Source organism: Tribolium madens, unplaced genomic scaffold, assembly GCF_015345945.1.
Source record: "Tribolium madens isolate multiple individuals breed KSU strain unplaced genomic scaffold, Tmad_KSU_1.1 Scaffold_91;HRSCAF=231;Tcas5.2_LG7, whole genome shotgun sequence".
Taxonomy (NCBI): Eukaryota; Metazoa; Arthropoda; class Insecta; order Coleoptera; family Tenebrionidae; genus Tribolium; species Tribolium madens.
Window position 1 is genome coordinate 6,210,178 of NW_025401063.1, and position 13,971 is coordinate 6,224,148.

General features: G+C 28.7%; 7 protein-coding genes across 7 annotated transcripts; 6 read left to right on the forward strand and 1 right to left on the reverse strand.

Annotated features, from left to right (window-relative positions):
- Positions 1–18: 18 nt before the first annotated feature.
- On the forward strand, positions 19–807 carry LOC123010515 (ejaculatory bulb-specific protein 3-like). The gene is made up of 2 exons (XM_044407457.1): positions 19–479; positions 535–807. Exons 1-2 carry the CDS (start codon positions 167–169, stop codon positions 726–728), a joined length of 507 nt encoding a protein of 168 aa, XP_044263392.1. The 5' UTR covers positions 19–166; the 3' UTR covers positions 729–807.
- A 1,397-nt stretch (positions 808–2,204) lies between these two features.
- LOC123010516 (ejaculatory bulb-specific protein 3-like) lies at positions 2,205–2,714 on the forward strand. Its single transcript, XM_044407458.1, has 2 exons — positions 2,205–2,400; positions 2,458–2,714. Exons 1-2 carry the CDS (start codon positions 2,217–2,219, stop codon positions 2,652–2,654), a joined length of 381 nt encoding a protein of 126 aa, XP_044263393.1. The 5' UTR covers positions 2,205–2,216; the 3' UTR covers positions 2,655–2,714.
- Positions 2,715–4,839: 2,125 nt separating this feature from the next.
- On the forward strand, positions 4,840–5,522 carry LOC123012127 (ejaculatory bulb-specific protein 3-like). The gene is made up of 2 exons (XM_044409936.1): positions 4,840–5,039; positions 5,090–5,522. Exons 1-2 carry the CDS (start codon positions 4,856–4,858, stop codon positions 5,284–5,286), a joined length of 381 nt encoding a protein of 126 aa, XP_044265871.1. The 5' UTR covers positions 4,840–4,855; the 3' UTR covers positions 5,287–5,522.
- A 5-nt stretch (positions 5,523–5,527) lies between these two features.
- LOC123012128 (ejaculatory bulb-specific protein 3-like) lies at positions 5,528–6,330 on the forward strand. Its single transcript, XM_044409937.1, has 2 exons — positions 5,528–5,744; positions 6,034–6,330. The coding sequence occupies exons 1-2, from the start codon at positions 5,567–5,569 to the stop codon at positions 6,228–6,230; spliced, it is 375 nt and encodes a 124-aa protein (XP_044265872.1). The 5' UTR covers positions 5,528–5,566; the 3' UTR covers positions 6,231–6,330.
- A 1,654-nt stretch (positions 6,331–7,984) lies between these two features.
- On the forward strand, positions 7,985–11,241 carry LOC123011799. Its single transcript, XM_044409434.1, has 4 exons — positions 7,985–8,186; positions 8,430–8,622; positions 10,735–10,928; positions 10,975–11,241. The coding sequence occupies exons 1-4, from the start codon at positions 8,000–8,002 to the stop codon at positions 11,163–11,165; spliced, it is 765 nt and encodes a 254-aa protein (XP_044265369.1). The 5' UTR covers positions 7,985–7,999; the 3' UTR covers positions 11,166–11,241.
- A 184-nt stretch (positions 11,242–11,425) lies between these two features.
- On the forward strand, positions 11,426–12,031 carry LOC123012126 (ejaculatory bulb-specific protein 3-like). The gene is made up of 2 exons (XM_044409935.1): positions 11,426–11,673; positions 11,746–12,031. The coding sequence occupies exons 1-2, from the start codon at positions 11,481–11,483 to the stop codon at positions 11,940–11,942; spliced, it is 390 nt and encodes a 129-aa protein (XP_044265870.1). The 5' UTR covers positions 11,426–11,480; the 3' UTR covers positions 11,943–12,031.
- Positions 12,032–13,077: 1,046 nt separating this feature from the next.
- Positions 13,078–13,715, reverse strand: LOC123012130 (ejaculatory bulb-specific protein 3-like). Its single transcript, XM_044409938.1, has 2 exons — positions 13,452–13,715; positions 13,078–13,399 (listed from the first exon to the last, which is right to left on the reverse strand). Exons 1-2 carry the CDS (start codon positions 13,630–13,632, stop codon positions 13,215–13,217), a joined length of 366 nt encoding a protein of 121 aa, XP_044265873.1. The 5' UTR covers positions 13,633–13,715; the 3' UTR covers positions 13,078–13,214.
- Positions 13,716–13,971: the final 256 nt, after the last annotated feature.

The window sequence follows — 13,971 nt, forward strand, 5'->3', positions numbered from 1 at the left end:
AAAACGATTTTTTAATTGTCTCACTCGTTAGTGGTAGTAGAGCCCATTGTATTGAAGTTCGTTCCCAAAGTGTGGTGCATATTAATGTAAAAATTTAATAAAATGCAATTTTGGTTGCAGATGACACTGTTGATACATCAAGTTAATTAATTAATTACATTTTTAAATGATTTTGGCCGACCATGAGTCTTTCCGTTATTTCAAAACACAATCATATTTTTCCCCACTATATATTTCACTTTGTTATAAAAGACATAAACCAGCACCAAACAGGCAAAGAGTTAAGAAATCTTCCAACATGTTTAAAATATTGTTTGTTGTTTTCGCGTGTATTCAAGCGTACGTGAATGCTGAAGAATATTCCGTTCCTCAAAACATAGATATTGATGAAATATTAAAAAATGATCGATTGACGAAGAATTACCTGGACTGTATTTTGGAAAAGGGTAAATGTACGCCAGAAGGAGAAGAACTTAAAAGTGAGTGAATAATTTTTCTAATACTTTATTTATTATTAACGTATTTTGCTTGTAGAAGACATTCCGGATGCTTTAAAGAACGAGTGTGCTAAGTGTAATGAAAAACATAAGGATGGTATAAGAAAAGTGATTCGTCATTTGATAAAAAATAAACCAAGTTGGTGGCAAGAACTGCAAGAAAAGTATGACCCAAAAGGAGATTATAAAAGCAGATATAATCACTTCTTGGAAGAAGAAGGACTGAATTAGACTATTCTGAAGTATTATTTTTGTCCATACTGTAATTACATATTTGTGAATTTGTGTACAGGCTCAATAAAACATAAACTAAAACATTTGGAATTTATTTATTGACTCGCATATGACAATTAATAAATATTATAAGTAATTAGTTAATTGTTGATGATTTATTAAATGGTTACATTGTAAACATTATTGAAACATTGAAAGTGGAAATTACGACTAAGGTTATTTTAAATATAGGCAAAATTACAAAATATTTGTACCTAAGGGCAACAACTAAAGAACAAACCACGTTTGTATAGTAAATAGTTTTTTTCTAATTATGCATTGTTCAACATCAAAATCTTTCTTCAGATGAGATATGTTTTATGTAAAGCTGAATATAAATTTGAAATCAGTTATAATTTTTTTAGTTCTGAACTAGTTTTTCTTAGTTGTTTTCAAGGATTTTTATTGGCACTTCCCATTCAAGAAAGAAAGAAGAAAAAGTGGTCGGATCTATTGTATTTTTCATGTAAAATCCTAATGAAACTTATTTAAAAAAGGAAAAAAACGATTTTTTTTGTCTTACCGAACATATAATGACAAATAATGCAGTTAACTTTCCATATTTAATTATTTATGAATTGCGTGTTTGTCATTTTACTCTATTTATCATCTTATTCCAAATTTTCCTATTGTTAGCCCTCAAAAATGCTTAAAACAGGTTAATATCTAAAAAACCACGTACCGTAGAGCACTTGGCCACATCGTGTTCGGGTGTAATTTTACATCTAAAAAACTATAAGTAGATATTTGAAATGTTTTTTTGAGAAATTTCATAGATTCAAAAAATTCTCACGTATTTTGCGCTTTTCCAAGATTCTACAATCACGAGAAGTGGAACCAGTGGGTTTGATTTTGAAGTTTACTGTTACCGAGTTTTTAAAATCTTTTATTGGTTTCGACTAAAGATAATACGTTTACAGTTTTTCAATTAAAAAAAAATACAACTCCAAAATTATCGGTCTTAGATCAAAGCGGTTTGCGTAATCCGGTTACCTGCACTTTTTCATAAAATATGTCCTTGATTTCTCTGCGAAGTAGATGATTTCCGGGTTACATAAAACAAATTTGATTTAAAAACTCTGCTTCTTAAAACAGTTACAGTAAAAATATTTTTGTCTAAATAGCACAAAATTAACTAGAAAGATTAAGCTAAAGAATATGATTCTTTGTAAGATTCAACCTTGACTACTTATATAAGAATTTAAACGCGTTCTGTAAACTTATGAATTAATGAATTACTTAAAATGAATGAAACAAAATATCATAATTACTTATTATTGTAATTAAATTTTGACACCGCGAATAATTTATTCGTGACCATGGATCCATCCTTTGTTGTATTTTTTAATTAAAACAATAGACTTCTTTCCTACCTAAAAAAAATCATATAAATAGGGTTGTAATCTCTGAAATGAACAGAAAAAAAACTGCTTACAACCCATCACCATGATTGCAATTGCAGTTTTGTTTGCTCTAGCTTTCATCAACACTTATGTTTCCTCCCAAGAATATTTAGTTCCTCAAAACATCGACGTTGACGAAATACTAAAGAATGACCGTTTAACAAGAAACTATTTGGACTGTGTTTTGGGGAAAGGAAAGTGTACACCAGAAGGAGAAGAATTAAAAAGTAAGATTTTCTTTTAATTTTACAAATTTTATTAAATTTTTTTAATTGTTATTGTAGAAGATATTCCGGAAGCATTACAAAATGGATGTGCAAAATGTAACGAAAAACATAAAGAAGGTGCGAGAAAAGTTATTCATCATTTAATTGAAAATAAACCCAACTGGTGGCAAGAATTGGAAAGCAAATTTGATCCCCAAGGAGAGTATAAGAAGAAATATGATGATCTGTTGAAGAAGGAAGGGCTAACTAATTGAAAAACACAATTAACAAAATGTATTTGTTGAATAAATAAAAATATATTTTACTAAACTAAATCATAGTTTATTTGTGTTTAAGAGTTAATTGGGACAGCAAATCTGCTTAATTTGATTTTAACATAATTTTACAATTTTAGGCTTTTTTGAAACCAATTTTAAAATCATTAACTAGTCGATATATTGGTTAAACACAGTAAATTGGATTTTATAAATATGCATAACATAGCGATATATTTTGCCTTGTGGTGTTTTTAAGAAATGTAAATCATCTTCCCACCAAAAATTTATTTTTATAAATAGAGAACAGAGTTTTAGAAGAAATAGAAGACGTTAGTGATCTTAACCGATATGAAACTCAAAATTTATTTTCTTATTTTTGGTGTTCTTTTTTCTTATGTATCTTCAGTGGAATATCTTATTTTACGTGAAATTGACACAATTCTAAAAAATGATCAAATGACAAGAAACTATTTAGATTGTGTTTTGGACAAAGGAAAATGTACGAAGGAAGGAGAAAAACTGAAAAGTAAGTTTTCACATAATTTTTATTATAATCAAAAAAACTTTTAATGTATTTATTGTAGAAGGTATAACTGAAACAATGAAAAATGGATGTATTAAGTGTGAAGTAAAACAAAAAGAGGATGTGCACAAACTTTTCTATCACCTTATGATCCATAGGCCAAACTGGTGGCACGAATTGGAAAGTAAATTTAATCCACATGAAGAATTTAAATTACAGCATTTACAACAGTTACACCATTATGACTTCTTGGAAAGAGAAGGATTTATTCGTTAAAAATATCTTAATAATAGGAAATATTAGAATTCGTTGTAAAGTGTTGGTTTATTGTTTCAAATATTAAATATAAAAACTAAGTTACCGAATAAAGCTTGTCTCAACTATTTTGTTTTTTTTTTATATAATTTAAGAGTGTTTCTTACTGTCTTCTTTTGAGGAATATTTGTTATTAATAAAACATAACAAAATAATTATTTATTCACACAAAATAGTTTTAGACTTTTTGGATAAATATACCACGTGATATTTAGGTTTGTGCTAAAATTTTAAGAAGTGATAGTACAGGTCTAAAGAAGTAGCTCAACTTGTCTTATCAAAATGTTTATAATTTCTGAGATACAGAGATACAACCTACGTTTTAGCGTCAAAAGCTTCAACTGCTAATAGTCAGTGACATTTGAGATAATGAAATTCGGTGATATCTTCTACAAAAAAAAATATACAAAATTTTCACCTTTTATTAACTAACTCAAATACATTCCTGAAGTCAATAATAATTTGGTTCCTGACCATGCATTCTACAACTTACGCGTTGATTGGACTTATTGTCAATTTTTCTTTCTATTAAACTAAACTTGTTTTTTCACTAGTTTGGTTTATTTTCTATTAAATAGGGAATGACTTTCCTCAATTTTTTTTTTGTTTTTTATCACATTTGGCACAGCTATTCTGCAGTGCTTCTGGAATGTACTCAAAAATAAAAATTATTATTTACTACTACAGAATAGTGTCCCTTATTCTAGTGTACATTTTCTTTTCTCTAAAATGCAGTCTAAATAGTTCTTTGTAAAATGATAATTTTTTATTATTTTATGGATGTCTATATTTTGAAAAATTATATACTCTTGTGCCGAAAGAACAATTTGAGAACTCGCAAAAACAAAAAGACATAATTTGATCATGTTCTGAGTAGTATTTGAAAAGCAAGTGTCAATTGTACCAGAGTAAACACACCAAAAATATTTGAAGGAGATTAATAATTCAATTCAATAATAAATAGTAATTAGTATCATTATTAAAAAAAATAAAATATTATATTATAACAAGATAAATTAATAAATGATGTAAGCAATAATCATATGTGAATCTTATAAATTTTAATTCCAACAAATTCACACAATACTTTGCAAAACAAGTATTTCTATGAATTGCTAATAATGATAATGAATGCACTTTATTGTGAAATTTAAAGTGAATGTCTAAAATTACATCCCCTTCATAATAAGTTTTTTTTAAATTCTGTTTCCAAATTTTAAAATTAATTTACAATTGACCTTATTCTCTTCAGTTTGCATATTTCAATGCCATGAAACAATGTCCTCTCTAAATTTTTTTTATATAAATAAGAATGAAGTTTTGGGACTAACAGAGTCACAGCGTTAAGTCTTCAATCAACATGTTTGCAACAACTGCTTTGTTGACTTTTATTTGCATTCAAAGTTTTGTGTTCGCTGAAGAATATTTGGTACCACAAAACATTGATTTGGATGAAATACTCAAAAACGATCGTTTGACAAGAAATTACATCGACTGTGTTTTAGGAAAAGGAAAATGTACACCCGAAGGAGAAGAACTTAAAAGTATGTTAGAGTCTTTTATTATTTATTTTTCATTTATTTTATTTTTGTAGGAGATATTCCAGAAGCTTTAAAAAATGAATGTGCCAAATGTAACGAAAAACACAAAGAAGGAGTAAGAAAGGTGCTTCATCACTTAATCAAAAATAAACCAAACTGGTGGCAAGAACTTGAAGCTAAATTTGACCCCAAAGGCGAATATAAACAGAAATATAACAATCTTCTTGAAAAAGAAGGTTTGCAAGCTTGAGAACAAAAATTAATTTGTAAATAAAAAGAAGATACAATTAATGTTTTATTTATGATTATACAAAACTACCTACTGTTATAACATCATGATAATGGTCACATCAATATTAATTATTGCGATTGTTAGAATTAATTTAACGTGAAGAAGAAAAAATTTAATGTGTTTTCTTGTCACGACAGTTTTAATAAAGTACCAGTAAAAATTTTTCCAATTGAAATCCACAAGTATAAATACCATATTAAATCTACAAATAATTTATTGTGATCGGTGATTTCACAAGATGATTCTAACTATAGTACTAGTTGTGTGTGCTTGTGCAAATGTGCTGTCCGAAGAATACACAAATCAGTATAACAATGAAGTAGATGCAGCACTAAAAAGTGAAAGACTTATGAAAAGTTACGTCGAATGCCTTTTGGGAACAGGGAAATGTACTCCTTCGGGAGAAGAACTAAAAAGTGAGTTTATAAGTGTTTAATTAAGTAATTACAATTGTAACAGGAACTGCCTGTTCAGGACAAAATAAAATTTAGGTGTAAAATTTTAAGGTATTGTGTTAAAAAAGGAAAAATTTTAAGATGTTTTCTTTTGTTTTTTAAGTACATACTCGTAATGTACCTGTTTAGCACAATTTGATTCTTGAAATTTTTTTACATACATACATATATTCTAATAATTTTTTTAATGGGTTTTACACCTAGAAATTTATTTTGTATTGTAATTATACAACTTTTATTGCTTTTTTAGAAGACATTCCCGATGCGTTGGAAAATGAATGTGCCAAATGTAATGATAAACATAAAGAAGGTGTACGAAAAGTCATTCATTACTTAATAAAAGAAAAACCAGAGTGGTATGAACAGTTACAGAAAAAATTTGATCCACAAGGAATTTATAAGAAAAGATATCAACATTACTTGGAAAAAGAAGGGTTAAAAGCTTAATTGCAACAAAAAATAATAGCAGTTGTTAAAATGTTTTTACTAATAATACTAAAAAATGTATGTGCTTTTAATAAATTTGAATATTATTATTTGAATAGTATGCAACTCTTGTTATAACTAAAAATATTTTAATAGTGGCAACCAGTAAAACAGTGGGAAAAAATGTGTTGAGGAGCTTACGTTATTTTAACAAATTTATTTAAATAAGAATTAAAACTGAAAACGTTCTAATGAATTATTAATGAAATAATTAATGATTATTAACATTATTGCCTTCCGCTCCAATGACGTATTGGCCAGAGTCCGGTAGTAAGGTAAGGCTTCATTGGTATTTACGAAATGAATTAAGAAAATTCTTATGACTATTAATTTGATTGTGAAAATTGTCTCACTGGGACTCTCCAAAACTCCAAACTACCTGACCTCTTATTTACTATTAATATTTGATATTCCTCTTCCTTTTTCCTGGTTTACTATTATTATGTCGTACTTCCCCAATTTATTAGATTCAGAAAGCAGATTATTTGAATGAATTTCTTTTAAAACAAAAAAATCGTTACTTAAGAGTTTAAATCATTAGCAGTAAAATTGTGATTTGGCTAATAGCCTTTCCTGATGAATTCTTGATTATGGTTTCTGCAAATTTGAAGCATTTGGAAATTTTGTTGTTTCTTAAACGTATTTTCAATGTGAAATAAGGTAATTAGGCATTTTCCAAAGATTCCATATTTTGCAATCTGGGTTAAATCATAAATATCTCTTTGTAGTTTCGCTGAATGACAAAAAATATTAACTAAATATTAGTTTGAGACGACAGTTTTTAGAGAGAAATTGTTATTTTTCAACATCTTGCTTGCACAACTGTGTTAAGAAAATATGTATTTAGTTATTACTAAATTATATATCTACAGGATGTCCCAACGAGTTGGTAAAGTCCATTATTAACTTTTTTAAATGCTAAAATTAGTAGAAAAGTAGTAGATACTAATCAATGTGTCCCAAAAAAATCACAGTACAAATCTGTCTTTTTTTTAATAAAACACCATATCATTATGTTTCTTGTCATTTTTGGACGTAGTTTTAAATATCTATTTATTGGTCGATTTTGTTTACTTTTTAAAATAAATAAGTTGTTTTTCTTTGACAAAATTATACTCTACAATTATTTCGCAAAAACTAGTGTATTGCATTTGATAAAAAATAAAAAAGTTTGCTAAAAGTTCAATAACTTGAAAAATATGAATGGAACACTGTATTTTTTGTTTTTGCATCTACTACATTATTAAATTTTCTATCTAAAAACATTATATTTTCAAATGTTTAAAACTGATAAATAAAAAGATATTTAACTTTATTACCACATTTTTAAATATACGAGTATTTTCATAATATTTTATTTTTACTCTATACAAATAAACTTCTTTGTTATTATATTGATATCAATTCTTTTAAAATAATAACAAATAAAGAAATAAACAATAAGAAGTGCCAAATGTAAATATTACACTGTAAATATTTTCTTTTGTAATTATGTATGTTAGTTATTGAAAAACTTGCAAAAACACAACTGTTTGATTAAAACTCGTTTTTATTGGATAATTTATCTATTTACATGACATCAATATAGTCCCTGCTATTAGAAACCTCAACCTTTCTGCTATGCAAATGAAGCTAAGGACATTTCCCCCCTAATTACCAAATAATTGCTGTCTAGCTATATAAAGAGAATATTTACGAATCGACATTATTGTAATTTTGCACCCTTCAAGATGAAGACATTTGTGTTCGTTCTTTTCGTCGCAATTTTGTCTGTGGTTTTTGCTGCAGACAAATACACCACGAAATACGACAACATTGATTTGAACCAAATTTTAAAAAGTGATAGATTATTGAAGAATTATGTGAACTGCCTTCTGGATCGGGGCAAGTGTAGTCCGGACGGCCAAGAATTAAAAAGTGAGTTGAATTGTTTTTTTTTTTTGTGTGATTTGGTTCGTTAACCTTGCATATATTTACTACTTTGATTAACGAGATTCGTTTGGGTATTACCGAATGAGTCTCTGAACCAGTTTCTAGATTAAATATTCGAAAAGATTCAAAGACTGGTATCGGGTACTAAAAAAGGAAATCGATTTCTGTTTTTTTACTACACGAGACTAAACCACTGTGTTTTTTAAACTAAACTTTAACTTTTTGCAGGTAATCTCGCTGATGCTCTGCAAACTTCCTGTGAGAAATGCAGTGAAAAACAGAGGAACGGAAGCAGGACCATCATCCGGTACTTAATCAAAAATAAACGTGATTGGTGGAACGAGTTGGAAGCCAAATATGACCCCACAGGAATTTATAAAAGCAAATACGCCGATGAACTTAAAGCCGAAGGAATAGTTTTGTAAAGTACTTATTATATTAGTAGATATATTGTTTCAAAAAAAGACGTTTAATGTGATAAATTTTTGTACATCTGTTTACAAATAAACAGTACTATGGAAAACTTTTGCTATTATTGTTGAAGGTTGTAACATTAACATAATAATTTGTTTTTAATTCTTGTATAAGATTTTTTATCAGAGGAAGCCTAACATCTTTTTTTAATAATCACCACTGGACAGTCATTTTCTGCTTTATTTGTTTCTTCATAATCTAGAAGCAGTTTTGTGTGTTTCCTATTATACATGCTGGAAAGCCCTGTACAAATCCATCAGGGACTTGATTGCCTTGTTTGTGTTCATTTAATTTTGTTTGTTAACCGACATTAAATGTTTCGCCGAGATTGAATTAAATCAAGGTGTGGTTTGATATGCATACAATATTTTTCAAATGGAAATTTCCGTGTCTAAGACGTATCACCCATAAAATTATTCCTGACACTTAATTTTCTTTTAATCTTTATTTATTATTAACTAATTTAATTAACTAAAGTTTTTTTTTTCAATACGAAATAATATTCAAATGTAGAGGTGTGGGAAAAGAAGATAATATCTAGCGCAAAGTATTTTTTTACTATTTTCTGAATCTTCATAAAACTAAAATAAACATAGGCGATCATTGATTAATTCCTGATAATAATGGAATTGGGAATAATTACATTTTTTTTAATCAGGTAAATTCAGTGTAATTAAGTATGTACCTACGCAATAGCAAAAAATCGTTCGACTTATAGTAAATTTGCATTTACTTTACTGCTCATGTGTATACACATATCTATTTTTTTACATATTTAACCTTCTCTGAACGAGGTTCAAATTTTAATATGCACATGAAATTAAATAAAATAAAATAATAAAATTTACCTTTCTAGGCTCACTTCGAATTTTTCCGAATCGGTGAGTTTGATTCGTTCCAGAAAATTATTCAAGGCAAAACTACATTCTACTGTTTTGATTTAAAATTTTTCCATGTACAACCGGCATCTTTTATTTTAAAAAATTATGTGTGCCCATATAAGAAAATTTATTATTCATGTAAAGAAAAGAAAAAAATAAGTCAGCATAATTCCTTTCTGAGATTCGCGAAATGCGCCTATTCCCGAATTATGTGTAATAAGTAAATAAATAATAAATAATAAATGCGTTATGTTTTTGTTTAAAACGTAGGGCAATTGTTCTACTGAAAATTTGAACAATATAAGCAATTGATCTGAGATTATAACTAACTGTATAATTTTTTTGGATAAAGCCATTCTAATTCTGAATGTCTCAAAATAATTACATAAAGGAAATTAAGCAAAACAAAATAAATATAAATGGAAAATGTTCGGTGTCTTATTTAGAGCTCTTAGGTAAGTAAAAAATAATAATTTCTTTAGCGAAAACAACAAAAGTGATTATTGTTATTACTAAGACTGAATGACGCAAAATAACATGACTAAAGTCTACAAAAAGTGTCACTTATTGTTAAACCACACGAGTAATTCCCAATTATACAACATTTACTTAATTATTTGCAAATTTACAGAAATTACTTTTTTTAAATATTATATTATCTACTCTTAATCATAAGAATTAAAAATAATCCTCAATAAAATTCAATATTCATATTAATAACACTGACTATTTCTTATTAGGTCATTCGAGAAACTACCTGTTAGTAAACATTACAAAAGATGAATATAAACTGCGCAATTTTGTCTCATCAGGGACTTTTAAGGTAAAAAATTTCCATATTTAGGTGAGCATTCGAGACAAAAAACAAAGAATTTCTTGCAATGCAGTGAACAAATTATTATGTCGCATTTATTTTTCTAAGAACAATTATAAAAACCAACAAGTCTGAATAACATATTCTGTTATGATTATTAACGAGGTTAGAGAAAAAGTATTTTAATTACAAGGTGTAATTTCAATAAAGCTATTGTGACTTTCAAGGTATATGAATCAGTTCTTGTTACATGCCTTAAGATCATCCCCTCCTAAGGTGTTAGATATTAATTATGATTCTGATTTTAATATAAATTGATCAATTAAACCTGTGGAAGCTAAGTACGCAAAGTAATTGTGAAGTGAATCATTATGAAAACAATAGTGCCTTTGCTGTTTTTTGTAATAGCGATTGCAAGCTCTCTTGCTAATAAGTACACCACGAAATATGACAACGTCGATTTGGATGAAATTATCAAAAGTGATCGGCTTTTGAAAAACTACGTTAACTGTCTTTTGGAGAAAGGCAAATGTACCCCTGATGGCGCAGAACTAAAAAGTAAGCAACTTCTTAATAGTTACAAAATGCTTGATTTTTTTCTTAGGAAATTTGCCCGACGCCTTGCACACCGAATGTTCAAAATGTAGCGAAACCCAGAAGAACGGCAGTAAGAAAATTATGCGACATTTGATTGACCATAAACGCGACTGGTGGAACGAACTGGAAGAAAAATACGACAAGGAAGGCGAATACAGAAAGAAATACGAAGCCGAGATCAAAGGCAAAAAGGATTAAAATCTAATTTTGGCCCAGTGTTAATTTCTGATGTCATTTCGTTTGAGTGACACAATAAATACAGCAATAAAAGTAACAAAGTTTTGTTTGTTTGGTCACCTTGCCCTCCGTAAAATTTGCTCAACAAATTATGCAAATTTACACGTTTCATTAATTAAAGCAGCTGCCGGTGTATTTCCAAGTCGCGTCTCTGGGATTCTCGGAGATCCGTGACGTCAGAGTGCGTCTTTTTTGCTATAATATCTTACATATAAATTTGCGCTCAGGAACCGTGCCATTCAGAGCTTCCAAAACATTCGACAAAACAGTGAAATCATGAAATCGTTCGTACTTGTTGCTTTTGCCGCTGTTCTCGGCCTGGCTTTAGCCAGACCTGATGAGAAATACACCACCAAATACGACAACATCGACTTGGAGGAAATTTTGAAAAGTGATAGATTACTCAAAAATTACTTCAACTGCTTGATGGAAAGGGGTACCTGCTCTCCGGATGGTGAAGAACTCAAGAGTAAGTATTGACTTTTTTCGATTTTCTGAAAACGATTGTTGGGTGGTTTCTAATTGTGTTCAAATTTCACAGAGGCATTGCCAGATGCCTTGCACAGTGGCTGTTCAAAATGTAGTGAGAAGCAAAAAGAGGGTAGCAAAAAGATCATCCGTTATTTAATTGACAACAAGCGAGACTGGTGGAACGAATTGGAAGCCAAATATGATAAAGACGGAGCTTACAGACAGAAATACAAGGAAGAAATTGAAAAAGAAGGTATCAAATTGTAAATAAATTTGTTTGTATCCTACGCTGCTTTACAAGTTTTAAACTAAATAATTAGTTTGTGATCCTTTTTGAAATAAACGCTTAAGTGTAATGAACGTCTTTAAACTTATATTATCCCCAAACCTTCTAAGAAAGCAATTGTGTTTCGCTTCGCAACGTAAAAAATAATTGATTTCGAAAAAACCTTCAATAACTTATAATCAGTTGGTAAAATATTTATTTTATAATCTTGAAACAAGTTAGTGGCAAGTAAATAAATATAATGCACATGACAATAAACGTGCGTGTTTTACAAAACAGTGCTTACGGTTAATTGAATATGACGCAAGACAAGATATTCAACTCAAGAAGTAACTAAATACTGTTGTTAACCTTCAATTGCTGTATTTATACTTGACAATTGGCTTAGTAATAAAATTAGCACGACGAAATACATACAAAATCATAAAATTCTAGCTACAAAGCTAAACGAAAAAAATTGCGGGATGAAGTGGAGAGAAATAAATCAAACTAGTTGTCTTCCCAAAACACTAAACAAAAACAAGAGGATTGAGAAAAATAAAAAATAATTTAATTTTTAAACTTATGCAAATTAAACACTGCGAAAAATAGGCATAGATAAGGTATAAATAATAAAGCTTCTTCCTTTTTATAATAAACTGTTTAATAATTAAATTTTGTTATATTCAATTAATGGTAGATATACGAGATTGATTATTATTGATTATTTAGATTGATATATTGATAATGGCCTAAAAACAGCCGACGACGAAATTTTTGAGTCAAGAAAAAACAGTTTTTATAAAGGTAAAGTTTTACTAGAGGAGAAATGGCGCAAGAGAATTATATTGAAAAATTAAATTATCAAAAAAAAATTGTATGTCTTTTGTTTCATTGCTAGGTAGATTACTTTTCTAATGCCCCTCGAATTTTTTATAATTTTTTTTAATAATCAATTTGTGTTAACGGAGTCTTAAATGGCTAAAGAAATCAGGGAGTACCATTATGTAGATACTCATAAATAAAAAATAAATCACCTTTCATTAACAACGTTATGAAAAATAATGTTAATATGCCTTGACACTTTTAAATTTTGGAGTTATGGTTTTTATTAAATAAATAAATAAATAAAATGAATAACTTCATAACATGTTTATTTATTCTTATGCATGAAAAAAGCAAAATCTACTAAGGTTTATCAGATTACTTCCACCTTCCTAAAAGCATTAATCAACAATATTATTTATTTATCATTTATCGCAATTCAGAAGTGATTAGTTTCCAATAATAAATTTGTTAAAATCATCGGCGTGGCTCAAGTCAGGATCGAAACGTTTCTGGACTTGTCTCCATTCGTCAAATCTGTTTTTTATAACAAACGTTGCCAATTTTATTACAAAATTCTTCTGCTTTTCATTACAATCAGCACAGTAATTCCCGAGAACTAGTGGAATGTGTTCTAAAAATCGAAATTTTTTCATGAATGTCACACAATAAGTAAAAATGGGTACCTTCTAAATCTTTTTCAGCAGGAGTGCACGGCCCTTCTCCTCTTAGACAAGCCATGTATTCGGTCACCATTTTTTCATCGGCAAGTAATTTGTCTATGTTGACGGTTTCGTAAGGAACACTGGCACTTAAACTCGTATAGATTAACGACATCAAAATAAAGTTAATCACAAACAGTTTCATTTTGAACGGATAATCTGGCCAAAAATTTCGGAAAAGCTGCACCTTGTGCTAATCGTGGATTGCTTTTATATGAAAGTTGAGGCTTTTTCACTAAATTATCAAGTAAAAAATGTCTTCATAAGATATGCTAACTGCCCCAATTAGAGAAACTGTCTTTAATAATTGCAATTAATCTAAAATAACAGTATTTACTGTAAATAAAAAAATACGCTAATTAAAACTTTTGTTTAATTGAGAACTCTTGACCACAATCATTATAAACGTTTTTATTGGCAATAAAAAATAAATTTAACATTTGCAGGCAAAACAGGCATTGTGTGTGAGGTGAAACCGAGAGCA

What these genes read in the sequence shown, in the direction of transcription:
- LOC123010516 (XM_044407458.1), top strand. Translation starts at nt 2,217, where the DNA reads ATGATTGCAATTGCAGTTTTGTTTGCTCTAGCTTTCATCAACACTTAT. An exon ending in AGAAGGAGAAGAATTAAAAA is followed by an intron (nt 2,401 to 2,457) that starts GTAAGATTTTCT and finishes TTGTTATTGTAG; the next exon opens with AAGATATTCCGGAAGCATTA.
- LOC123012128 (XM_044409937.1), top strand. Translation starts at nt 5,567, where the DNA reads ATGATTCTAACTATAGTACTAGTTGTGTGTGCTTGTGCAAATGTGCTG. An exon ending in TTCGGGAGAAGAACTAAAAA is followed by an intron (nt 5,745 to 6,033) that starts GTGAGTTTATAA and finishes TTGCTTTTTTAG; the next exon opens with AAGACATTCCCGATGCGTTG.
- LOC123012126 (XM_044409935.1), top strand. Translation starts at nt 11,481, where the DNA reads ATGAAATCGTTCGTACTTGTTGCTTTTGCCGCTGTTCTCGGCCTGGCT. An exon ending in GGATGGTGAAGAACTCAAGA is followed by an intron (nt 11,674 to 11,745) that starts GTAAGTATTGAC and finishes CAAATTTCACAG; the next exon opens with AGGCATTGCCAGATGCCTTG.
- LOC123011799 (XM_044409434.1), top strand. Translation starts at nt 8,000, where the DNA reads ATGAAGACATTTGTGTTCGTTCTTTTCGTCGCAATTTTGTCTGTGGTT. An exon ending in AAAGCCGAAGGAATAGTTTT is followed by an intron (nt 8,623 to 10,734) that starts GTAAAGTACTTA and finishes AATTGTGAAGTG; the next exon opens with AATCATTATGAAAACAATAG. An exon ending in TGATGGCGCAGAACTAAAAA is followed by an intron (nt 10,929 to 10,974) that starts GTAAGCAACTTC and finishes TTTTTTTCTTAG; the next exon opens with GAAATTTGCCCGACGCCTTG.
- LOC123010515 (XM_044407457.1), top strand. Translation starts at nt 167, where the DNA reads ATGATTTTGGCCGACCATGAGTCTTTCCGTTATTTCAAAACACAATCA. An exon ending in AGAAGGAGAAGAACTTAAAA is followed by an intron (nt 480 to 534) that starts GTGAGTGAATAA and finishes TTTTGCTTGTAG; the next exon opens with AAGACATTCCGGATGCTTTA.
- LOC123012127 (XM_044409936.1), top strand. Translation starts at nt 4,856, where the DNA reads ATGTTTGCAACAACTGCTTTGTTGACTTTTATTTGCATTCAAAGTTTT. An exon ending in CGAAGGAGAAGAACTTAAAA is followed by an intron (nt 5,040 to 5,089) that starts GTATGTTAGAGT and finishes TTATTTTTGTAG; the next exon opens with GAGATATTCCAGAAGCTTTA.
- LOC123012130 (XM_044409938.1), bottom strand. Translation starts at nt 13,632, where the DNA reads ATGAAACTGTTTGTGATTAACTTTATTTTGATGTCGTTAATCTATACG. An exon ending in TGCTGAAAAAGATTTAGAAG is followed by an intron (nt 13,400 to 13,451) that starts GTACCCATTTTT and finishes TTCGATTTTTAG; the next exon opens with AACACATTCCACTAGTTCTC.